Source organism: Trematomus bernacchii, unplaced genomic scaffold, assembly GCF_902827165.1.
Source record: "Trematomus bernacchii unplaced genomic scaffold, fTreBer1.1, whole genome shotgun sequence".
In the NCBI taxonomy this organism is placed as follows: domain Eukaryota; kingdom Metazoa; phylum Chordata; class Actinopteri; order Perciformes; family Nototheniidae; genus Trematomus; species Trematomus bernacchii.
In genome coordinates, this window is record NW_022987573.1 from 4628530 (window position 1) to 4654435 (window position 25906).

Below are 25906 nucleotides of genomic sequence, written 5' to 3' on the forward strand. Positions count from 1 at the left end.
GATGCATTTATTGGTATGACAATTACAGGGGGGGGGGGGGTCGTGGGGTGAGGGGGTGTCACACCACTGCAGGTACACAACAGGAATACTTTAAAACAAAGGAACTTCTGGATGAAGTAAAACACTGCTGCTGAATTCAGAGTTTATTCCCAGCATCAGTGATACTGTGTGGCTAATGAACACAACTGGGGGTGTTAGAAACTCCTACTGGTTCATCCATTGTGTAACCCTAGCGTGCAGTGTGGGGGTTGCATACATTTCAACTGCACTGTTCTGGAGAAAAGTTTTATTATAGTAGTATTGCTTAAATGCCATATAACTTATTTTGTTTATGCCTAGTTTGGATAAATATGTAATGTATTTGACTAAGGGGCCTTATTATGCTTTTTGGGTTTTCCCTTTCCTGCTGAGTGTTATAGCTTTTTGTGCATGTAAATGGTCTGTTCAAATCCCAAAGTTCCCTCCAAAGGGAGTTCCCCACCCCACCTCAATTGGACTCCTTTGTTTACTTCTGTAACACCATCAATACGTAAAACTCGGGCTTCTATTGGCTAGCGCTCCAACACATTGTACGTGATAAGGGGGCGAACTCCTCTAAGTGGTTGACCAATTCTGAATTCTGTTGTTGTTTGATGAAGGCACACGGTATCTTGCAGCCTCAAAAGGGCAACAGAGGAGGGATGGCAGAAACAATGAGAAGCTTTGTTGTTAAACTAATTAAGGCTGCATTAGAAAATGTACAACACCATTAAAGGAAAAGGCATGATGTGTCATTTACTTCCCCAGAGGTGGTTTGGTTTATAGATTACGTAGTAAAGAGAGAAGGCAACATGGGTCTGACTTAAATATGGGTGCATTATTTTAATAATGTAGTCAACATAACCTTTATTGTTCGGGATATTAAAGGTGAACCTGACACTTTGTTTGCAGCGGTTGGTTTTCATCCCTAATGGATATTGAAAAGAAAGTCTGCAGCACTCAGTGTTTTATTGTAGGCCACATCTTCAAAGCCCAAACAGAGTGTACCTGCTCTCAGTGCGCTTATTATGCAAGCAGGTCAGTTGAATGAAGATGTTTTCTGGAGTCATATTTGTTTTGATTTAAAATATAGAGCAATTTCTCAAGCATTGGAGTAAAGCTTTAATATGAAGGGAAGTTTAACAGCTGGTGATACAGTATTGAATCTTAAAAATGTTTACACGGATTTATGCGGATCATAAATACTTCTAAATAGACTGGAAAATTAGGTTAGCTGACGTTTAGTGCTTATCTTGATTCTAAAACAACACATCAAGAATCATTGATGAGGATTTAAATGTCAGTGGTGATTAAAGCTGCAACAGAATAAGTATCTTGGCATCCTAAAAATACAAAGATGATAAACTCATTCAAAATGCTGCAGATAAAATACTGACAAACACTAAGGAAGGAGAACACATGTCATATTATCATATTAGATCCCTGCACTTGCAGAACAGAATTGTTTTTGAGGTAAAGTCACTTGGCCCAAAATATATATAAATAGCCGATATGTTTGCTGGGTGCAAGTCAGGTAAGTCTGCAGGGACGAGTGAGCTGGTGTTCGCCAGAGTTCAATCAAAATGTGATTAAATCAGCTTCCCTATGAACTAAGATATGCCCCGACTGTAGCCATTTCTTTATTAAAGTATAAAGACTTTCCAATTGTTTCTTTATCAATTTTCTTTCAAACCTTTCTATACTTTTAATTGATCTTATGCCACACATATCTTTTCTATCAATTGCCTGTAAAGCACTTTGTCTAAGAAAAGGTGCTGTATAAATAAACGTTCCTTGCCTTGAAGTATAGCAGATTATAGAATTAAACTTCACTTCTTTATGCATTCCTTCATACCCAGTGTTATGTTACTGGATGGCTCGTCAGCACTGAAGTCTTTGAGCTTAGTACAGGCATGGCTAAAAAAATAAATCAATGCTGTACATTACCGGATACTGCCTTGCTTTTAAGAGTCTTTCTGCAGAGAATTTAAAAGGTTTGTAGGAAAACAACGGGAATGTCCACATGATTCCAGTATATTCTGGGAATTGTCGACAGATAATCGCTGCTGACTAAAGGAAAGAGGAAACCCAAGCACTACGGATATTGCAGATTAAGATAATACTTATTGATGCATGGTTTTAAGATAGTGATGCTGGGTATATACTCACAAGTGGTACTGAATGGTTGTAAATGCATGTTTTAGAGTGGATGGTTGGTTTTTCAAGGTAATCTAGGAAAACATAAAGTGAGCCTGATAGTAAAGCTGTGAAAATAGTGTGATTAAAGGTTGGCTGTAACATCAGGTTCACACACTGTCAATTAAAGCTGAGGTATGAGGTTGAGCGTTATATTCATTTGGATGTATCACAGGATCATACAGAGCATTATATGGTGTGTTCATATATATCTACTAGATGTATTCCTCTGTTCAGATCAATGCAAGCTATTACAGCAGTCTATGAAAGGATGTCAAATTAAAAAGTGTGTGTATACTGCTTAATAATGGATCTTGCCTGTCCAGGGAACAAGGGATATTAGGCTTCGCAGCAAATTGAGAGGGTACGATACAGTCTGGGAGGATGAAGTATTCCTGAGGTTAGTGTCATAAAAGAGGGAAGGCTGAAAATATAATCAACACTGGCCCTTAACTCGGCCCAATCCAACGACTAATAAACACGTAAGGCTGGGCTTCCATTTACAATAGAAGTCAATTACAGACTCCAGCTGCTCTGAATCTTGGTTCTTTGCATTGAGGCAAAGTACAGTAATTATGTTGTATTGTTAGGGGTGTAGAAAATGCCTTCATCAAAGCGGCATACATGCTTCAACAGGGTACTGTATATGCAGGAATCCTGAAGTCGAATGCAATACCTTTTAAGACCTTTTTTAAGACCCTTTCCATACATTTTAAGACCTCATCGCCACTTCGAGTTTTAACCGGTTACATTGGCGACACACTTTACCTCACATTTACTATATACTGTATTGATTGTCCTTCCTCCTTATCTTCCAACCATTTGGACGCAGACTTGCATTTCCCCATAACGATGTTGTTTAACAACCGGCGTAAACGGACCTTCGCGCGCTATCAAGCAGTGAGCGTGCGATGTCCTGTTCAGATGATGTTAAATCCAACGGGATGCCATAAATAAACTACACAGAATCACAATACACACCTACGCAATGATTACATTCAGGCAGACTGTAGAATACAACCTCTTTGGACAATTTATATACTTATTGAAAACAAGCTACAAAATGTAATATCTTGGAAAATGCTGTTTAATACTTTTTAATAGCCTTAATTTTCGCTAAATTGATTTATCAACTGTTAATACTTTTTAAGACCCCATGGACACCCTGTTCAAACAGCAATATATATTACTTGTTCTGATCAGTTTTTATAAAACATTGCAAACACATTGAATCTTTTGTTGGCATAAGCTAATGGTTTTTAATGGATTAGAGGGGTATTTTATGTTAACTGCAATAGCGACATCATGAAAATGTGTGCTTGGTTTGCATACATTACATTACATTACATGTTAGACGCTTTTATCCAAACCGACTTACATACTCAATACTGTGGGCAATCCCCACAGGAGCAATTTTGGGTGAAGTGTCTTGCCCAGGGACACAACGACATGCTGACTGCAGTGGGGTTTGAACCTGTGCTCCCCTGATCCGAACACCAACGCACTAATCCACTGCGCCACAGCCTCCCCTAAATTACAGAGAAAGGCTTGGAATTTCAACTAGCTGACCAGTCACTGGGAAGATTGAGAAGTTTTTGAGGATCAAATACAATAAAGACACATTTCACAGCCATTGTGAAAACTGCAGTGAGTAAATGTGGATCATGTTTATACATCGGTATGTTCACACACATACAGCTTTAATTCCAAAGAGATATTTATGCAGTGTTTTCCTTAAAAATCTGACCTGGTTAATTAGTATGCAGATTGCTCATTTTTGCTGTCTGCGCATGAAACTTGTAAATGTAATTTTGCAAGTTACGAGGTGAAACTAATCGATTACGGAAATCAAATTAGTAGAAATATACATCCCACTCAATTCCCTGTATTGCTGAGATGGGCAAGAACATTTTCATAATTGCACATGACTGCCTGCTGTTTGCTTAGACATGCCCTCTAGATAATGCAGCAGGATTATACTAATGCAATACATCCCATGGGTTTGATCAGATCTTTGACACACACACATTTGCAGACGGAAATAAACCGGTCTGCTCTGAAAGCTTGACTCACAGGTTTCCAACTTTGACTCAAAGGTTCAATCGATACTGAGACCTATTCAAGGGAACAACACGCTCAAATGAATAATTCCTTTTATTATTATGAGGGGAGTGTAGTCAATACTTGCTGAAAATGAATGACTCCCACCCAAATGCTGGAAAACACACAGTCTGGTGTCTGGACATGATGAATATCCTTTGCACAAAAATGCACTCTTATCTCTTTGAAGTAGCTCTCGGAAGTACTGTACACAACATCCAAATATTGACTGTGGGAAATCCAAAACACATTTTATGCAAGTTAACTAGGGGCATTTTCAGCCTCACTTTTCAACAACCACTACAACATGTTACAGAATTGCTGAGTATTCAGAGACTGTATTGAGGAAGTGAAAACACATTTGGAAGGAGCAAACAGACAGAGATGGGGATGCAATTAATGGCCCTTTGCTCAGAGACACTCTGTGGTGGGCTCTCATCACGAAATCTGTGAATTTCCCGTTCCTTTACACCACATTTAATAACAAGTTGTGAAGCTGGAGAGGGGTTTGTCGGTTGACTCAGAAACAGGAAAGCCGAGAGATGAGAGAGATCTCAAAGTGGTAATCAAAATCAGTTCTGTCATCCGTTAGCAACTCTGGATGGACCGTGTGGATAACAAGCAATCGGGGCAATAAGCAGAATGAAGGAGTGTGAAATGATAAGGGAACATGAGCGGACAGCAGCCCTGACCCTCCTCAGAGGACCAGGACCACGCGGCTGTCAACATCTATTTTGCTCCCTTCATTAACACCATAACAGCATTAGCTTGAAGTCCCCTTGCAGCCTCATTTCATCCAAGAGCATTATGGGAACTGCTCGGGTGTGTACTGTATTGTCGAACACTGGACCTCTGAAACCACAACAACTTTTTATTTTCATCCTCAGGAATTGCTGGCACCCCGGTGATCTTTAACGTGAACGGAGATGCTCCTGGACGCTATGAAATCTACCAATACCAGATCACAAACAACATGACAGAGTACAAGATCATCGGTCACTGGACAGACCAGCTCTACTTAGACGTATGCAGTTTTTAAAATACTACTTTAAATATGTCTTAAAGAATGTATGCTTGACTTTTCCTACAATCAGAGTGCCAGTTTTTGGTGCTGATCATTCACGATTGAGTGTTCCCTTTTCTGGTTGGAATTTAAAACACACAGGGTAACAAATGCTTTTAGTCAATACCGAGGTAGTTGCAAAGTATTAACACTACATTTCCAATCACAATTCTGTCTCCAATAAAGTAATAAAGCCTTTTTTGGCTAATCCTTGTTTTGACAATTGCCATGATACAGGAATACACAATTTTATGTTCAATACATGGAGCAAAGACTCTATATTCTTGTGTGCATTTAAATACAAATATAAATGAACTTTCTGAGGAACAATGCATCCTTATCTTTATCTGAAAAATTGAATATTGCCTATCCATTTTCACAGCCTAACTTACTTTAAAAAGGCCTGTTAAGCTACAAGGTTATACAAATAAATAATGTCAGTTTAACAGGAGAAGGCACATGATGCAGTATTGTTGGGACTGCAGTACCACGCATACTTTGTTTACTTATCTCAGTAAGTGCAACATTCCTTGGAGGTAATTACACAGCAAAGTTGTTTCCTGTTGAGTTATAATTCATGAGTTGACACAATATTGTCTTGATAAAAAGGCTGAAGCTTTCATGTGGTGAATATCCAAATTGACTTTGTTTTTAATTCAATTATGCACTTGTGTGTAAACAAATCCTCCAAGTGTTAATTGAATTGTGTCCTTATGCATTATGTATGAATATGAAAGCGACGGGACAACATGTAGTGAATTGTGTTCTTGTTTTAAAGGTGCTTTTTAGTGCTGATTATGAGCTTGCCCAAATGTGATAATACTGAATAATTGTGAAGTAGCTATGCAACTATTGTGGGTTATGTGAGTATGGAAGGATATGAGTATATTAGAAAAACAGTTTTAGTATGATGGGAGTATTTGGGGACATGAGTATATGAGTAAAACAGTGTTAGTATGATGAGGTGGAATAAACTGGTAGTTTTTGTAATTGTTTTCTCCCTTCCTTCCCTTCTCCCCACAGACGGATGAGATGCAGTGGCCTGGTGCATCACAGGAAGTCCCGTCCTCTATCTGCAGCCAGCCCTGCCGCCTCGGGCAGCGCAAGAAGACGGTGAAGGGAATCCCCTGTTGTTGGCACTGTGAGAACTGTGATGGCTACCAGTATCAGGCAGACACTTACACCTGCAAGATGTGCCGCTTCGATTTGCGGCCTAATGCAAACAACACTGGCTGCGATCCCATTCCCATTGTCAAGCTGGAGTGGAGCTCTCCGTGGGCGGTGATCCCAGTCCTCATCGCCGTCCTGGGCATCATGGCTACCCTGTTCGTGGTCGTCTCCTTTGTACGCTACAATGACACACCCATTGTTAGGGCATCGGGTCGAGAGCTGAGCTACGTGCTGCTGACGGGTATTTTCCTCTGCTATGCTACAACATTCCTCATGATCTCCACTCCTGATGTGGTTATATGCTCCCTGCGAAGGATTTTCCTCGGCCTGGGTATGAGTATAAGCTACGCGGCATTGCTAACCAAGACAAACCGGATCTACAGGATTTTTGAGCAGGGCAAGATGTCGGTCAGTGCCCCTCGATTCATCTCCCCCGCCTCGCAGTTAGTCATCACGTTCAGCCTGATATCATTTCAGCTCCTCGGAGTGTGCATCTGGTTCGGTGTCGACCCGTCGCAAGCCATCATCGACTATGAGGATCAGCGTACATCCAATCCTAAAATTGCCCGTGGTGTTCTGAAATGTGACATATCAGACCTCTCCCTCATCTGCCTGCTGGGTTACAGCATGCTGCTCATGGTCACCTGCACAGTTTACGCCATCAAGACCAGAGGTGTTCCCGAGACGTTCAACGAGGCCAAGCCCATCGGCTTCACCATGTACACCACCTGCATCGTATGGCTTGCCTTCATCCCCATCTTCTTTGGGACCTCACAATCAGCAGAAAAGGTAAATATCCCATATCTAAATAAACATTGAATTTGTATTCCCATTTTTTATTTGGGCACAGATGCCAGAGCAGTCACTTCATCAAATGTATTCACCGAAAAAGAACAAACTAGAAGTGAATTAATTTACTCTTGGATGTTGGCTGTCAGTTTTCCATTTTGAGTTCTTTTATATTTCCTATGTGCCTCATTGTGAAGGAAATGGCCTCTCAAATTATGTTTATTGTAAAGGAACGTCCTCTTGTGTTTGTAGATACTGCCGCTATGCCTCAGTATATGATGGGCTTTGTGCTCCACTGTGGGGACTACAAGGCTTTTAAAGCTGTTACGTGAGGATAATTCATTCACCTCAAGTTTGCTTGGATATGTTTGTGTGTTTGATTCCGCTCCACCGAGTGGAAATACCGAGTAGTCAATCACTGCACATTCAGTCACAAGGAAATAGATAACGGGTATTTTTGAAGTAGCATGAAATGACTGCAGCTGCTGATGTATCTTGTCAGTTGAAAGTGAATCACAAATTGGCTCTTACGAGTGCTAATTTTCAGGTTGCTCAACACAGATGTACATTAAAAAAAAGAGTAGAAAAGTCAAAATACTGATAGCAAAATAATCATGTGAATGCTATGGCGCAGCATAATAAAAAATTATAGCAGCCCCTAGATTTTCCTTAAGGAGTTTCTGTAAAAAAATAAAGTAATGCATTGTGTCTGTAGGTACTAGTCGAGGATTCATGGAGGCAAGTGCCTAAAATCCTGTTTGGCAAAAGAAAACATTTAGATAATAAGATATTTTGCAAATGACTTAAATCCAAAACAGTTGGGTAAAAGGTAGGGTCAAGAGTCTACACAACAGATGTAATGCCTTATACTTCCAAAAAGCTTGATAAAGGCTGCACCCTCTGAGGTTCCTGTCCTCAGACCCGTTCCCTCGCTGTTCCGTTGGAGCAGATTGGCAATCATATTGGTGTGTCAGAGAAAATATATGTCACCAGGGCCAATGGAAGTGGACAGGGGTCTCGGCTCCCCTCACAGAGTGACTCCACTCTGCGCTCCAGAGGGGTAGCAATATTGTTCCCAACTCACCACAGGCCACGTGTAATCTTCTCAGGAGATTACAACTCTCCCCCTCCTTCACACAGAACTGCTCGCACTGCAGTATGATGGAATACAATGCCCTATCACTCACATTTCACTCTGACATTTTTCAACTGACATGGCTTGAGGGAACTTAATTTTTGCAAGGCTTCTCTTTAGTTTGTTTTTATTACATAAGCATATATCATAGTCACTGTAAGACAGGTCCACCTATTCATTTTATATTGTCCATCTTCGCTACAAAATAATGCCTTACCTACCTTGTGTATGGTAGAGTATGCGCACAAAAACATTCAGAACTAAAGGGAAGCTACACAGATACCCTGTTAAAAACCATATACTGTATATACAGTACCTATCATCTTAGACAGATTAATACTGATGGACATTTACTTACAGTTCAGATGGTTGTGTTGCTGCAAAGATTTGTAAAAAATGTGTAAGCATTTTGAAAGGTGAGGATAAATGTTGTACAAGCTGACAAACAAACAACATATGTCATGACCCCATGCTGGGAAACATCACTTATAACTGTTGACACACTGCCCTGTGGGCTATTCCCATGCCAAAGTACTCCGTCATTTGTGCTGCCTGCAAATGTAATGTCAGACCAAACCTCGGGCGAATCTTTTTGAAGGATGTCTGCCAGCTGTGTTGCACTCTACACTCTTTGCCTTGTGTTCATCATCTTCAAGGGACCTTAGGAATGTTATGAAAGCAACTCTTCTGTTGTTTTTCTGTTTTCTAATGAATGTGTGTTTACAGTGAAGAAAATGCAGTAGAATAACTACACAAAATATCTTCAATTCATTATTTCTAAAAATGTGTCATGATTGGTAATGAAAGCAGAGTTTCAAACTGAATAAACCATATTTTCTTTTTCCATACAGTATGCATGTGTCAATATCATATATGATCTACCTATTATATTTGTTACAGCCCGAGCGCTGACTCACCACATTCCCTACATCCAACAAATCAGAGATGGACTGGGTCTGAGCTCTAGGATGATTATCATAAATGAAAAATCACTTGCAGGGACTTTTAATATGCTGTAGGATGTTTCTCTCCGCTCCATAGCTTTTGCCTGTAGCTATATATCTGCTATCCAGCTGTGAGCTGCATCTGTCACTGGCTTTAGCACAGTATGCTGCTGTCTACAACTTCAGGGTATAAAATAAATCTATAGACTACAAAGACACCTATCAGGGGTGCTCTTTATTAGTTGACTTGTGCTTCATTAATAAACAAACACAGCAATGAAAGTGGAGCTCAGGAAAGATGAACCCAGCACATCAAAAAATAATAAAGGGTACTGTATGCCATCACTATGTCGTATTATGTGATACTGTGTGCTGTTCTTTTATATATGAAGCTGTGATTCACATGAAAATATGATCCTTTACTATCCGTATATTACCTGAGTAGGTCAGCTTCTCTCTTTCATGAGACCTTAACAGCCTTTCTCTATTTGCCATCACATGACCTAGAAACCATTCCTCTTCCTGCAGCTTTATTAGAAAATTGGCTCTCAGAATAAAAGTTATAAATCATATTTACCTTGTACTTATTCAAACTTTGCAGGCTCTACAATAAGTGTACTCAGATAAACCTGGAACTTGCACATGAAAATCCATCCGTCAGTGCAGCCTCTACAAATGAATCTGTTTGCTTGTGTCTCCTCCATAATACAGATGTATATCCAGACCACAACCCTGACCATCTCTGTCAGCCTCAGTGCGTCGGTCTCTCTAGGAATGCTCTACATGCCGAAGGTCTACGTCATTCTCTTCCACCCGGAGCAGAACGTACCCAAGCGCAAGCGCAGCCTGAAGGCTGTGGTCACTGCAGCCACCATGTCCAACAAGTTCAACCCCAAAGGAGGCCTGAGGCCCAACGGAGAGGCCAAATCCGAGCTCTGTGAAAGTCTTGAAACACAAGGTAGGTATCACCAAGAGACAAAAAAACATGTTCACTCAGCCTCGACCAGGATGATTTTATGCTGATGCAATGAGCTGCCTCTTTCTAAAATTAAAGCAGTGATAGAATACACATGGCTACTTGAAAATAATTAACTCCTTTTATGTGAACATAACTGATGCAAGTGTTGTTTTGCACTTCAGCAGTTCTGAAGAATTTGCAAGCCTTATGTGAGCATACAAGAAATGAGGTTTCCATGTCGGTGCAAACTAAAGTGGTGTTATATCATGCCTTCTTTTTGAATATGAGCCATAAACAGAACTTTATGAATAATAACAATGGTTAGGAGGAGTTTCAAATTAGCGTCTAGATAGCATAGCTTTTCAGCTTTCCCAATTCCCATTATTTAATGATTTCATTGACCAATCGATGGACAAAAACATGCTTATATCCTATACATAGCCTAGATTTTATTAATAAAATATTATTAAAATATATTCTTAGAATCAAACCATTGATATATATTTTTTATACTGTAAAGTACCAAGAAATGTTTTAGGAAGAAGTGACTTTTCTGTTTCACCAGGATAATTGTGTTTTTGACTACATGGTGAGTTCTCACCAACTCTGACCACACTGGATTTGTGAATCAGGAGGTGTGAGAGGCTCTCCAACCTACTCTGATTTTGAAAGGGTCTAAGCAAACGAGTAGCTCAGTGTTGGAGAAAAGGATATGTCAGTCACCAAGATAAAGTGTACGAGTAGTCCCTGTGTGGGGGCAGGCTTTAAATCTAGCAACCCCACATGTTCTGAATACCCAAGGTCCTGATGTTATACTCCGACAGGCTGAACAATGTGGAATTATATTTATTAGGACTCTAAAACCTGCGCCCACACTTGCATGAATGCCTTCTTTCGACCTCAGAATGGAGCCATTATCTCTGAACCTATTAGAGACCCATTTATAGGTGCTGATTCTCGCCCTCTGGTTTGAACTGTGATTCTAACAACTGCTCTTTGTGCTTATGCGTCAGACTGTGTTGAGGGAGGGCAGCCTTGTGAGGGACTATAGGCTCTCAGGTAACCCGATTAGATAATGACTTTACCCTTTTATTATCTGTGAACACTTTTTACCTGTTCATTTCTGCTAATGGTCACTCACCACAATACCCGTGCCTGCCTGTAACGCACAAAGCATCCCTGCTGCCCCCGACTAAAATGCAGCACCCTGAATGACACAAGGCAGTAATCACACCCTCGCAAATCCACCCTTGACCAACAAACATTAACTTGGTTAGACAACATTGGCGAGTGGTGCTGTAAAATGGCCAATCAGCATGGTAAAGCCTGTTAATGTGGGAAGATGACACCACTCTGCCTGAGTGCAGGAGACAAGCGATAGCCATGTGTCCCCTGTAATTTGTTTCCCTGTTGACAAAAGAAGGAATTTGTGATAATGGGACAACAACAACAATAAGAGAGAACAGGAAAAGACGGATGGGTCTGCCAAGCCCAATTCTTTCTGGACCATCTATTCTTTATCTTGGCCTTGCAGCACATAAATATTCAAATAAGGTTCATTTATCAATGCTTCTCTTGGAAGAGATGCTTTGGATGAAATGGCAAGAACGCCGCCCCCCATTCATACACCCAACGTAGCACTGACAAATATACAGAAACATTTACCATTACATCTCTCTCCTCTACAGCACTTTGGCCCCGACTCTGGCTTTTAGCTGTCTTCTGATTGGATCCATCCCCTCTGACATATTCAATCAGCCAAGCCTGCTGTGGGCAGATTGGCAGATTGGTAGTGTGATTACCACCACTCCAAGCATGCTCGCTGAGGACAGTTTTATTAAAAGAATGGCACACGTGTACACGATGACACTTGCACACAGACATACATGTATGTGCGCATAGGAGCATGACTGCACATACACAGGTACTTATAATGTATGACAGTCATGTTTCACCACAGGTCGGGCTTCTCACGGCGACTGTGGTCTGCCCTGCGGTCGCCTGTCTTATGTGTTTTATTCCCAGCCCATATAAAATGCCATGAATCATAAAAAAGTATGTTAAAGGATAATGAGAACTGTTATCAAACATTGATGAAAACACGTATAGTGCCAAGTCAGATTACATATTATCTAATTCGCCTTACAATTAAAAATGGTACTGTAATACACTGACTGACTGATGCATGTTTTGCTTGGTGCACAGAAAATAATTCAGGTCTTTGCATGTAGAGAAAGACTTGCATTTGAATGGTTACTATTGCATTTTATACCACTGCTGTGATCTGCCCTGTGGCGCTATATGTGATGCAATTTCTGATCAAATTGAATGATATTACAGCTGTGAAGAAAAACATAATGACAGAGGTTTCCTTGATTTCTGTCATGCTACAGTAATGGCAGGCACTTCGGTTGATATGGCCATTTCCAAAGCCTATTCAATCTGATTGCATCTACTTCACTGTCTTGACAAATATTTCATAGTGATATGCTGTTACAATGTCTGCAATGTGACGATTTACATTCACTTTAACAATAGTTTCCCCCCCCCATGCTACGAAGATGTGCAAATCCATTGTTGAATAGTATACGAGTTTATTGGAAGAAATTTAACACATAGCTTTTTTGATAATTGATTCAATGTTACAGGCCTTTTTTTAACCAACAATTGAATATGAAGAAGAATAAACTCTGAAGTTGTCATTTTAAATAATGATCAATTGTGCTGAAGTTTTTTAACTACTTATTGGCATTTCAAAGGTTAAACAACTATGATTAATTAAAGATATTGGCAGCTTAAACGGTTATTATTATTAACAGCCCTTATCTGTTTTTTGTATCACTGTAGCAGTTTGAATCAGTCCGTTTCTACTGCCTTCAGATATGTATATTACACATTTCTCTATGAATGCAATACAAAGATAGAAGAGACGTCATTCCTTAAAATACAGCTGTCACATCCCAACACCCTGCTATTATGATTGGTTCCACCTGCACTCATTAGATGAATACATCCTTAAATAGAACCCTCCATCAATCTAGACTCACACATGTGCACTGAGAGATTACCCTTTCACGCCTATTTACATCTCTCCTATTGCATTTTTAACTCTTTCCTCTCTTCTCCCACACCTTCACTTACAGCGCTGGCTTCCAAGCAGACATACATAAGCTACAGTAACCATGCCATCTAAGCCGGAAAAGGAACAGAGGAAGCGGAGCCAGGGCCAGCCTGAGGAGGAATCACCTGATTGTGGGGAATACTGGGGATATACTGGAGGACTTCCAAGCTGCTACAGCAGAGGAGGGCTGGGGTGGAAAGATGGGAATTTGTCACTCCATGAATAGAAAAGATGTCATATTTTTCGAGAGCATCAGGTAAAATGCTTGAATGCCAAATGGTTGAGAAATTAGGGGATTTACAGAGATGAGAGAGATGGGAGATGTTAGGGTGATTGGACAGTTAATTTTCCTCTTCCCACCCTTTCTCAAACACAAGTGAGCGTTGAACAGTGTGACGTTTCCAGATGCAGGCTAGGAGCAAACCACCTGGAGTCTACAGTATGTTTTCCTTCTGAAGTGTAAAGCACACAATTTCAGTTCAGATCTCTGAGGCTCAATCTTTTTGTCTCATTTTAACAAAGACGGGGAGAAAAAAGCGTTCTGTTTTAGCTCAAGTCAAATGCAGTCGACAAGATGAAACAGTAAAAAAATATAGTCATTATTTTGGTTACCGGTATTATTAAAGCTGCAGTACTCTTCAAATGGTACATGCCTTACTACAGTACATTCAGTATTCCTACATGATCTTATCTTATCTGAAACACCTGAAAATAAAGCAGTGGGTCATCCCAGTTTATCTTTTTTTTTTTAAATAAATGTTTCATAATGATGATGATGATGATGCTAACATCATCTTGGCAAACCTAGTGTACAGTCCCAGAGCATGCTTATGGGAGCATCACGTGTACTGTGCTGTGTTGTCAATGTCTTTGGAATGCAACATTTGTCATGGTTGTCATTCACAGTGGAGATGTCATTTTGGACCATTACCCACAACTGGGTTACCCTCCTCTGAATAAAGAATCATTTTTATGCATAAAAAGGAGTGAAGCTCAAAGCAAATTGCCATTAAATAATGTCATAGTTTACAGTACAATCCATAAACGTCAGCCAGTACTTCAAGACTTGTTGAAGCAAACATCCCAGCATCCCATAATTTATTGGCCTTTATTTATCACGCACTTGTTGAAGCCTTAGTAAAAAAAAATGTGAGCAGCTGGAAGATTGTGAGAAATTCATGTTTCCCCATTTGTTAAACTTACAGTCCAGCAGACATTAGATGTAATACTTCACCTAAAGGAACACTTCCTTCTTAAAATACTCACCTACTCGTGTTTCCATATTATGCTTCATTTTCTATGATTGTAATTTAGAGATATAGCATTTTTTTTTAATATAATTTGGTATTGCAGTGGAGCTAGAATATATACATCACTTGGTTTGTAAAGGAATCAGTCCCCAGATATATCATTTCTAAAGCGTGGTGTTATGATTATATAGGTTCCATAGTAGAGTATTACACGGGGACCTCCTATGATTTGTGATAAATGAACTTTTAATCTGTATTCTTTGCAAAGGATTGTTTTGCTTTTCTGGGTCATGAATTTTGAAGCTCCAGTGGGAATGAATAATAAGAGTTTTAATAGTATTTTGGGCACAAAATTAGCCTCACGCAGCTACTCAGCATGGAGACCCATTTGGAGAAGGTGTAAGCTCAGTCCCCTCTAACGGCATAAATGTTCAAAGGTAATTAGGTGGATGACAGGCATAGCATTTCCTAAGTAGTGCTGTACCTTTCAACAGACCCAATACAATCTCTGTAGAGCCAGCACTTTAGCTAGAGAAAAGTATTTTGGTTATTGCCGGACTACATATACATATGAATACATTCGAAACATAATTAAGCTAAAGTGGAATTTGTCTCCATGAACTTAAAATACTTTTTGAAAGCTTTGAGTTTTTAATGTATTTATCTTTTGATTTGTACACAGTTGCTGCTCATTCTTCTAGCATTAATTGATTTTTAAAGTGACAACCTCACATTTTAGAAGATTTAACTGCTCGATAAATAAGGGCCAACGCCTTCGTTCTGTGCCTCATACCCATTCAATTCCTCCTGCCATTCTTTCCACGGATCATGGTGTCGTTTGCTTTGCAACCGTCACCTTTCAAGTGGATTCTGTTCAAACATGAGGTGGAGAGGACTCAATGTACAATTTATATTTAAGTGTGTAAACTCCATTTCTGTCTGCAGTCTCTAAAGTATTTGTCATAAACAGTAACTCTGGAATTTGTCTCATTAATGTAATCCTCAGCGATGCAAAAATATGTATGTTGCATGTCAAATCTCATAAGAAGTCGTGTGAACAACTCGAGAGAAAAGGTGTAATGTCCAGAAGGAAAAACGACTGCAGAGGATTATAAATGTAACTAATATTTTTGGGTTAAATAATGATTCTCTCAGCTTCATCAAATGTCTGGGGTGTTGCTGCAAATGTTGTTTTTCTCATCAGTTGATAAAGTATTGTTTGTGGAATTGTTTGTGTTTTGTGAATATGATAATTTAATGCTCTTTTTTTGCCACAACCCCCCTCCCTCCCCTTTATTTTTCTAAAACACTTGTCTGTGTTACAAAATAGAATATGTAAGTGCTGACTGAAATTAAGTGGCAAGTTAATGTACGTTAGTAAAATGGATTGATCATGTCTGCTTTATGTACTGAATTATAAAAAAAAGAATTACAGTGCCTGGATATTTATGAATCATCTATAGAAAAAAAAAATGTAAATGTGTAGAGCATGTTCATTTTTATACAAGATATTTCTAATAAAAGACTGTTTTGCTAAAAAAAGTGTGGCTGCTTTATATTATTGAGTTGGTCTCAACAGCTATTCAATACAAAACACAGTATGATTCACCTTCAAAAGAGTGTTGCTATAAGTACAACCACAGTATCAACAATTATCGTCACTATTATTCAGGGAAATGTTGCAAAAATCAAGCAGCTCATAGATATAATATAGTATTTATTATTTGTTGTCCAAAAGATGTTGATACTAGACTATTGTAATGACAGTTCCTTGTTTAAGCCGGAGATATGGGAGTTTGTCCCAAGGCCTGCCACAGTATTTACACCCTCCACCTGAAGGAACGGACCCTTGTTTAGCTGCACGTGTGACTTCTAGGCGTATTATAGGGTGTCATCAAATGCTGTTGCCATGGCGACAGATCCCTCGCCATGAAACACGGTCTTCTCATAACTCCATTGAACATGCTCCAAACGGCCCAAAACTTCACAGGTTTGATAACGATGCAGCCCTCAACACATCTAGGCGTATTATGGGGTGTCATCAAATGCCATTGCCATGGCGACAGATCACTCGCTATCAAACACAATGTTTATTATACTGCTGTAACTCCTATGTACGTTGTCCAATCGGCCTGAAACTTCACACGTTTGCCAACGGCCGAGTCCGGAACACACCTGCGTGACACGTCGACGTGCGGACAACAGCCTGCGGAGCGTCGAAGACCCGCTCAACGCTGCTTGCAGCTTTAATTATTATTATTGTATATTATTATGTTTTTTATATATCTGAGACCTACTGTATGCTATTGCCTAAAAATAGCATGATAGGTGACCTTTAAAACGGCCTCTTATATTTTCCACTATCATAGCTGTCTCTAGGACCACATTTCACACACAGACTCACTATAGCTAAAAAAGGGTTGTGCCTGGTAAATATAACCGATGACCAGGAATCATCTAGGCATTTTGCTGCTCAGCGGGCAGAGAGAGAGAGAGGAAAACCGTTAGGCAGGGCTAGAACGTGTTGGCCACATGAAATAATCAGGTTTCCCAATTTCGTCATTTTACTGCTGAATCATAAAGTGTTGGGATCTGCCAGAGGAGAAGCTGTCAGGGGGGAATTGATTTCACCATTAGTGAAAAATACTAAATTGGAAAGAAACATGGGGAAGATCTCAAGGCCACCGTTGAGCTGCAACTTCTCTTTCAAAGTCGGGATTGAATGACAACTATGTACTAGAGTTTCTGCGGTAATCAGTGGAGCCACGACCTTAACCTCGGTTTGATGGTGGATCGATATGTTCAGCGACACCTGCAGCATAAGCCTTGAACAAATTGAGAAAATATCATACTATCAATAAAACTGACATATTTAAGAGCCACTCTTAATGAAAAGTAGAGCTGGTGAAACTATCTTTAGTGCATTTTACTGCAGGGTTGAAATTGCCATCTCGGTGATCACTGATACAGCATTATCATTAGCCTTGTGTCTTCTAAGTGAATCCCCTGCCCGGCACAATTAGCAACACAGCAGTATGTACACAATTGTATAGTCTATTAGTTGTGATATATAGTATACTTCCCCAGTAGGAAATGCACATTTTTCAAGGTCTAATAAAGTCTCTGCTCCCTTTGGCTTCACTCACCATTATACTGCAGAGCATTTTCCTTTTAATAGGAAAAGAAATATTCAAACTACAGGTGTTGCTCTTTTGTTCTGTGAAAGCAAAGATAGTTCTGTTTTTCTTAACAGTGTTCTCTCACTGTCGGACAGTATATTACCATAACTAATTATGTCAAGATTAATGAAAAGTGTATCCCTAATGTGCAGCACATAATGCAGTTTTGGTTCATGAATCCGCAAATCTTTAGACCTAAACACCTAGTTATAAGATACTTATTTTAAACATTAACTAGGGTCGGGGGGCGATTGGAGGAATATTTTCACTACCAGCAATCCTCAGAATACATTGCAAGTTGGGTTATTTGGATGGTTCTTTTCATTTTATTCAGCTCATTTTATGGTCTTCCTCCAAAGAGATAGTGTTATTAAACCAGCCTGTAATATTCTTGTCAAGACATGTCCAAGTGTCTGAAGGGAAATTTCATGTTAGGCCACCAAGACAAATTGAATTTGCCACATTGTATTCAGCCATTTTAATACTACACATCACTGCCGTAGCAAAGTCACTTTTGTCATGGCTGAGGTTGAACATTTCCACTGTCTGACAACCACTTAGCATTGGAGACATACATCTGTTAGAAACTGGAATGAGATCAGTTGTCAGTCATAATAAATTCAACCATTAGCAGATGCCTGCCTTCATCACTTGGTTTACTTTGAAGGCATTGAGGATGCTAGCAGACGGCTTTAACCGAGTGTGCAGAGACCATTGAAAAGGAATCAATCCTGGCAGAGAGAGGTCAGATGAAACATATTTCCGTAAACTTATGATGAACCCTTTTTTTGTCAGGGTTAGGGTTAGGGTTTAGGGTAAGAACTGACTTTATTGTCTCATAAGATTGGTACAGTATTCTAAAGGTTTTTGGACTTAGGGAAAATAAGTTTTGTAACAGAACGTAGAACATAACAATTATTACACATGAACCCCTAAGCCACTATGACACCCAATTAAGATTATTAAAAAGAGCATATGGGCAAAACAACTTTGCATATGATTAATTTGACAAACCACCAATACGAGTCTGCTGCTGAAGAGACTATAGTCTCATTGACCTCCTGACCGGAAACACAGACCTGATGTCAGGTGTAATTATAAAACAGACATCCTGATTTGAACTCAAAAACAGAGAAAAAAAGCAAAAAAAAAAAAGTAGAAGTCACACACACACATATGCTAATAGCTTTATCTAAGAAGTTGTTTCACTGGTGATATATTATTTCTCTCTCTGGGCTGAAAGGTGCCCTGTTTTCAAAAAGTAAACGCATTTACACTTAAATCTTGGCCTTTCTATCCACATTTCCTCGGAGATGGGTTTTGCACATGTTTGTCAGAGAGGCTTAAATCAGTTCAAGAAGAAGATGGTATATTTATAAGTTAGGGGAAAGGAAAAACCTTTTAAAAAGAAGAAATATGAGTCAGAGGGCATGAGTTTGTTATGAGGAAAGTATTACACATATATAATCCTTTAGTATACTGCTGTTTCCAGACCCGTTAACCCGAGCCACTGATTGTCTATCCTACTCGCACATTAAGTAATGGGATTCTCGATTCGATTTTCCTGTTCAATTTTCCTTGCATGGTTTTTAAGCCCAGGATGCAATATTCTCCTCATTTCCCACAAATTACCAAGAAGACGCCACATCTTTTGAACATTCCCCCAATAAATGTAATATCACCACCATGTCGAGTTGCCCATTGCGCAAATTAATAAGTACTGTTCGTGAAATCATTAAGGGAATACTTGCTGAAAATAAAAAGCTTTTTCTCATTTGAAATATCACTGTGATGTTTCCACGCTGCTGCTCTAACCAGCATGTGGGTATTTTATTTTGTCCCCAGGAGAAAAGCACTAAATGTGGCTGAGGTGTTCGTTTCTCTCTGAATGTGGTGAGGACAGTGTCCGGATGCAAAGTCGAGTGTATTGAACTTACCACTGCTGGATGTGGTGCATCATAAAGTAATAAGAACAGATTCTTCGGTTTAGCTCCGGCTCTTTTCACACCGCCCAGAGTCCGACTGGTGCTGCGTCATTGCGTCATCGTTTGCGTCATGACGTAACCATTTGCGTGCCTGCTTCATAAAGCCAAACCGTGCGGAAACCCCTCACAGCTCACACCGACAACAACAACAATGGCCGATTGTGGCCATACACTTCAGAAACTTGTTTTGTCTATATCTGAGACATATAATAAAGTAATGAAAAACAGTACAATAGGGGACCTTTAAGCTTCATATCCCAAAATACATCTGCATATCACGAGAAAATGCAGTTATGACTACTTTGCCAGGTGTCTGTGCAAAGATTTGGTCAACACCATAGTGACACTACTTCAGGATCTTCACAGCTGTCTATTTAACATTCAAATAAAAGCAGAGTTTGGAGATGGGTGTGATCAGAGCAGAAGTAAGGATGTAGGAACTATTGGTCTCTGGCCCAATTTGGCGTAGAGGATAGTTTTCTTTAATGTATTTGTTTGCATTGTATTTTAAATGAAATGCCTGTATCATAATAAATTAATACTTCAACCTTTCCCTTGTAGCACATTTAATCAAAGGCACAAGCTATATCCTGTGTTGTCACCCATGACAGCCTGTAGCAAGAGTTTTATTTAGACCTCTTTTCACTTAATAATCTCTCCTCTAGTGTCTTCTGAAGGAATGGCACACTGTCTTGACTGTTTCCTTTCTCCAGTAATGAAGAGAGTTCTCTGAAGGGAAAGTAGCATTGAACTGGAAGATATAACAAAATGTCAAACGCCTATAAGGTTATCCTTTGACCCTGGCTGTGAGTGTACAGTAGACCTCATTATAAAGCCAGCACATAAAGGATTCTGGTAGTTAAGCACTGTGGTGGTAAGTGCTGCAAATGTCCGTCATTAAATCCTATATTTTCCTCACCACAGGAACAATTACAACTGCACACAGTTTCAAAGGTTATCCATCGCCCAAAGTGCACTAAAGATATTTCCAAACTCCAGAAGGGCTGCTTCAATCATCAACCATCCAAGATTTAAAGAAAATAAAGTTTCGTATGAAATATATTGTAGTTAGTTGTAAAACCAACCAATAAGTGTGTTTTAAGGAGAGCTGGATATGTCTAACAAGCTTTCTGTCGCAAAGGCTCATCAATCCAATTAATGTTTGTCGTGTTTCACTAGTTTTCTTTTTATTGATGTGCACTCAAAAAAATAACTCATTGGATGAACTCAATTCAATTGTGGGCAGGATTTCCATCCAATAAATATGCGTAGCCCCAACTGAAACTAAGAACATCCATTTAATAAAATTGAATTGAGTTAGTCCAACTCATTTTTATCAAATACAGCTGAAATAAAATTATCACGTTACGTAAATTAAATGAATTTACATTTGTCCAACTCAAACTAATATAATTAATTGGTAAAGAAATAACGTACAATTATTATTTTTTTCACTTTATCCCCCATTAAGACACTCATGAGACAAAACCTGGTTGAGATATTTGTATTGAAAATTCTCAGATAACAATTACACCTTGAGGTGGATAGCCAATCCTCACCTTTACTTGTGTAAACAGAGTGTCACAGCTCTCTGTCAGAGTTATTTGTGTCTGCATTTCTTTTTTTATAAAACATATCAATAAACAGACTGAGCAGGAGATAAAAGCAACTCAGAAAAATAATAATAACACCAATCATGGATGAGGAAGGTGACAGTAATCCTCAATTCAACATCAATATTTATATACACAGCTCAATATTAACTTTACTTGAATACACAGAGCAAGATGTACAAATGTTTTTTTTAAAGAACAATTTAAGAGTGGTGAAAAGTGAACACCCAGCTTTCTAGATCTCCCAGTGCCACAAACAACAAAGACACTATTAAAAGTGGAGGCTTTGCACTGCTCTCCAAACAGGGAATATCATTGGGTGGTTTTTATAAAGAGTGCACTGCACAAACCCTACAGTATATTTGGTAATTGAATAAGTGTAGTGTAGCCATTTGCTTTGAACCTACAATTACAAAAAAAGCAAAATATTTGTTAAGGAAACTTGACAATACACTTGTTCACATGTTGTTCACCTCTTATGCAAACAGCTTGATTTTCAGCTGCTGTATTTTTGCATTCAGCTTGTGCCCATCCAAGTTCATTACGACCTTCTGTAGAAACTCGAAGGTGTACTTCAGGTTGTCCGGGAAGCTGAGATCAAGGGCATACATGAGCCCCAAGAGCATGATGAGTCCCACAATGACGCTGCCTACGTTTTCCATGACTTTAATGCCTTCGATAACAATTCCCACGTCCTCTGGCCCCCCATCCCCGTTTCTTCGGATCGTGTAAATCCCCATGACTGTGTTGGAAATGTCCCTCTCTGCATCGTCAGCGCGGAGGCCTGAAAAACAACACAAACACACAACACTTATGTTAAGTAAAAAGCTGAACCCCACAAACAGAAAACTGTATGAAAATATAAATAAGCATTCTTAAACCATCTACTGCAGTTTAGAGAAGCAGATTTGCTTCTGTCTGGCTCGCCTAATTGACCAATACTGCTTTAAACTGAGATAAGGACCTCCAACCTTATCAACATACAGAGCCTAAAATACAGAAATAAATAGTTGTACAAAAATGTAGAAATAAATTAAATCTAAAAAAGATAGTTATCCAAGTATGTCCTGTTTGCTTATCAACTTTTACTTATTTATTCATACATTTACCTATTTATTATTTTATTCATGTATTTATTTATTTCAGAATCTATTTATAATTTTATTTATTTATTCCTGTAATAATTTAAACATGTATTTCTGTATTTATTAATCCATTTACCTACTTATCATTATATGTATTTCAACATTTATTTATTCGAGAATTTATTTATTTCAGCATTTATTTATTTATTTCTGTATTAATTGATACTTTATTTATTGCCTTATTTATTTATGCATTTACCTACTTATTTCTACATTTATTTATGCTTAAATGTATTTATTTCAGCATTTATTTATTATTTTATTTATTTATTTATGTATATAATTATTCATCCCTTAATTAATGTATACATTTATTTATTCATTAATATCTATATTTATTTATTTATTTCCTTATTTATTTTTACATTTATTTATTTATTGATACTTAAGTAATACACGCAAGTGAGAAGTTGACATTATAGACACCTAGCCTTGGGTATGGATATAATATATATGTATATATAATATATGCCATGGTATTAATAAGTTAGGGTAACACTGTTTAACGCTACATGGGAAAAATATTGTATAAACTTACCAGATACTCCTTGAAGAACCAGTCTGGATCTTCCTTTAGGTATATCACAAGGCTTCTCAGGATGCACTCCCTCCTGGTGTTGATGTTGTCACACTAAAGCAGGGTCGACAAATCAAGACAGAATTTAGTTAATGTGGGTGCGACAGAGCGGTTGTCTGAAGACCAGAAAGGTTGTATCAGTCGAAATGTCCCTAAGCAGGACATGGTATCTGAAGAAAAATGCATTTGTACTAACCGAATCTGTGATTGCAAGGGCTTCCTTTATCTTTTTCCCCTTCACTCCTCCTTTGCTGGTGAAGATTTGTAGCAGCTTGTCGGAAAAGTGGTCCAGCTGATACATGAACTTCGATTGCAGTGGCTTGGTGGTGATGCGCAAGAACTCTGCATTCACCTTAAAAATATTATTGACAAACAGAATACAACAATGTGTTACTTGTTTATCAGAATTACTACCAAATTGGGATGTAGGATAATTGGCAAATTCAAATTGCGATTGTGGAGCTATTAATCATTATGGACAATAATAAAAACGGTCAACACATACAAACATACACATTTATACTATAATTATGCTAGGTGTTTATGTTGTTAAATTAAGCATATAGTTCCACTGTAATTACCTAAGAACATACCGCATCTCTGTAGTAATGACACCATTTGAATTGGATCAGGTCAGTTTTTGTTTGTGTTGAACAGTTTCAGAGAAATAGCGTAACTGTAACCATAGTAACTCAATCTCACTCGTGCCTGTGTTCGCACAGCGCCAGAGGGGGAGACGCGGTGCTGAGACCCCGCTGAGTGAACAGCGAAGGAATAAATTACAATATAATAGATTGGTGTAGATTTCCCACTTTCCCCCTGATGATCGCTCGTCGCTTTTTAGAAATAAAGTCGCTAAGAGGGTCTGAAAAGCTAGTAAGTCCAGCGAGAAAGCAAGCAGTGTGCGTGTGCTTCAGTGGGTAGAGTAACTGTGGGTCTGCCGTAACTTTAAAGTAATTTGGAGGGGGGGGGGGGGGGCTCTGCCGCTGCAGGGGGGACGCGCATGCTGCAGGACTTCCGCCCCGTGTAGTGGGTGTCTGCAGGATCAGTATGAAATACATCATTCAATGTTCTTCGGAGGCCGTATTTTATATTTATGACTTTGTTATACTGCTGCTACTCCAGTTAACTTCCAGAAACGTACTACGGCTCGCTCAACTTCCCTCTCACTCGCTCTACACATGCACGCGCCACACACGTATTCCCCCGTCTCTGTCTTAAACGGACAAGGCTGACCCAGTCAGCATAAATGCTACTATTACATTTTACATAGTAAAACATCGCATGCATCCCTAGTTAGTTTGAATATTAACATTACAACAGAGATGGGGGGGGTACTAAAACCGTGTTTAATAACAGTAGCACACGGTTTAACACGTTAAACCGTGTGCTACTGTTATTAACATTTTCACAGAACAGAAGACACACTGGAGCCCGCTGCACTGTACGCTGTAAATACTTCTGTATAAATTAGCTCCTGCCTCTTTAGCTTTATTACAAGTTGGAGTTCTGCGTTAGCTTTAGCATTAGCCGTTGTGTTAAGTGTGGAGACGATATAGGGGGCTGCGGTAGAATCACCCAAATCTAACCAATTCAAAGTGATGACTCTTTTTCTAAAGGTTTACCTCAAGTACGAGCAAAAAGTATGCAGCATTAAAACTACTCTGAGAAGTCAAATGGAATCAAAAAAGTAACTTAGGCCTACGTTTCTGCACAATTGTGGGTGCCTGCTTGTGAGTGAGGTTACCCATAAAAGATTCAGCACATATATTATCTCATTATTTATATTAAATATTTGGCAGTAAAAAAAAGACCAGTGCCTAAACTCAACTGAACTCCTACAGAAACGAGTGGCTTCACCTGTCCTCCTCTGCCTGCCTGCACTAAGGCCAGGAGAGGTGGACAGACCTGCAGAGCTTTATGATAGAAAATGGCGGCGCTTGCAGGGGCATGCATGCTCTGCCCCCTATACTGTTACCTCATGCACTTTAATTACTCTTTGCATTTTTTTGGTTGGATATAAACTGAATTTTGGTGTAGGCCTACTGTGTTCAATGACAATAACATTAAATCTAATATAATACAATCTACTGATCTCCATTATCCAGCAGGTATTCAATGCTACCCACATGTAGCAAGCTAGCTTCTAGCTACCAGTTATCTGGCTAGCTATAGCTAGCTTGCCATTTAGACCCAACTAAAAAGCTAAATATAACACGGTGGTTTCAAATATTCTTGTTGATATTATGAAAAGGCATTACTTGGAAACAGGGTACGTTCTAAACTACTACACACTACTAAAAGAAATACTTACCAAAGAATAGACTTTCCACAGTCAGTTTCCACAGTCAGTGTCAGACAAAAGGCGGTAAAAGACAGAACGGATGTTGCGCATGTGCAAAGGGGATGTGCAAAGGGGCGGTCCCCAGATGAAAACAATTCATTTTGAGTTGATCTGTCCTAAATACATTTAATAAGTGAATTGATTAATGTAATTTGTGTTACACTAATGAACTATACTTAGGTTTATTTCTTAAATAAAAATATTGAATAAAGCGAACATGTGTTTATTGTGTCAAGTCTAAGAAGGGCTTGAATCGTTTTTAGTGTGTTTGTTTTTGTACAACAGAGAAAGGCTTGCTTAAAACTTCATCAAATACTCA

General features: G+C 39.0%; 2 protein-coding genes across 2 annotated transcripts in view; one reads left to right on the top strand and one right to left on the bottom strand.

Annotated features, from left to right (window-relative positions):
- The window catches only part of LOC117479355 (metabotropic glutamate receptor 4-like), a 123525-nt gene extending 107261 nt beyond the window's left edge, over positions 1-16264 (top strand). The window contains exons 7-10 of the mRNA XM_034126284.1: positions 5202-5338; positions 6401-7336; positions 10127-10373; positions 13517-16264. Of these exons, the coding sequence (XP_033982175.1) occupies positions 5202-5338; positions 6401-7336; positions 10127-10373; positions 13517-13566 (1370 nt within the window). The 3' untranslated portion in view covers positions 13567-16264. The remainder of the gene's footprint in view (positions 1-5201; positions 5339-6400; positions 7337-10126; positions 10374-13516) is intronic.
- A 5230-nt stretch (positions 16265-21494) lies between these two features.
- On the bottom strand, positions 21495-25199 carry LOC117479428. Its single transcript, XM_034126374.1, has 4 exons — positions 25104-25199; positions 23440-23595; positions 23205-23277; positions 21495-22305 (listed from the first exon to the last, which is right to left on the bottom strand). Exons 1-4 carry the CDS (start codon positions 25197-25199, stop codon positions 21998-22000), a joined length of 633 nt encoding a protein of 210 aa, XP_033982265.1. The 3' UTR covers positions 21495-21997.
- Positions 25200-25906: the final 707 nt, after the last annotated feature.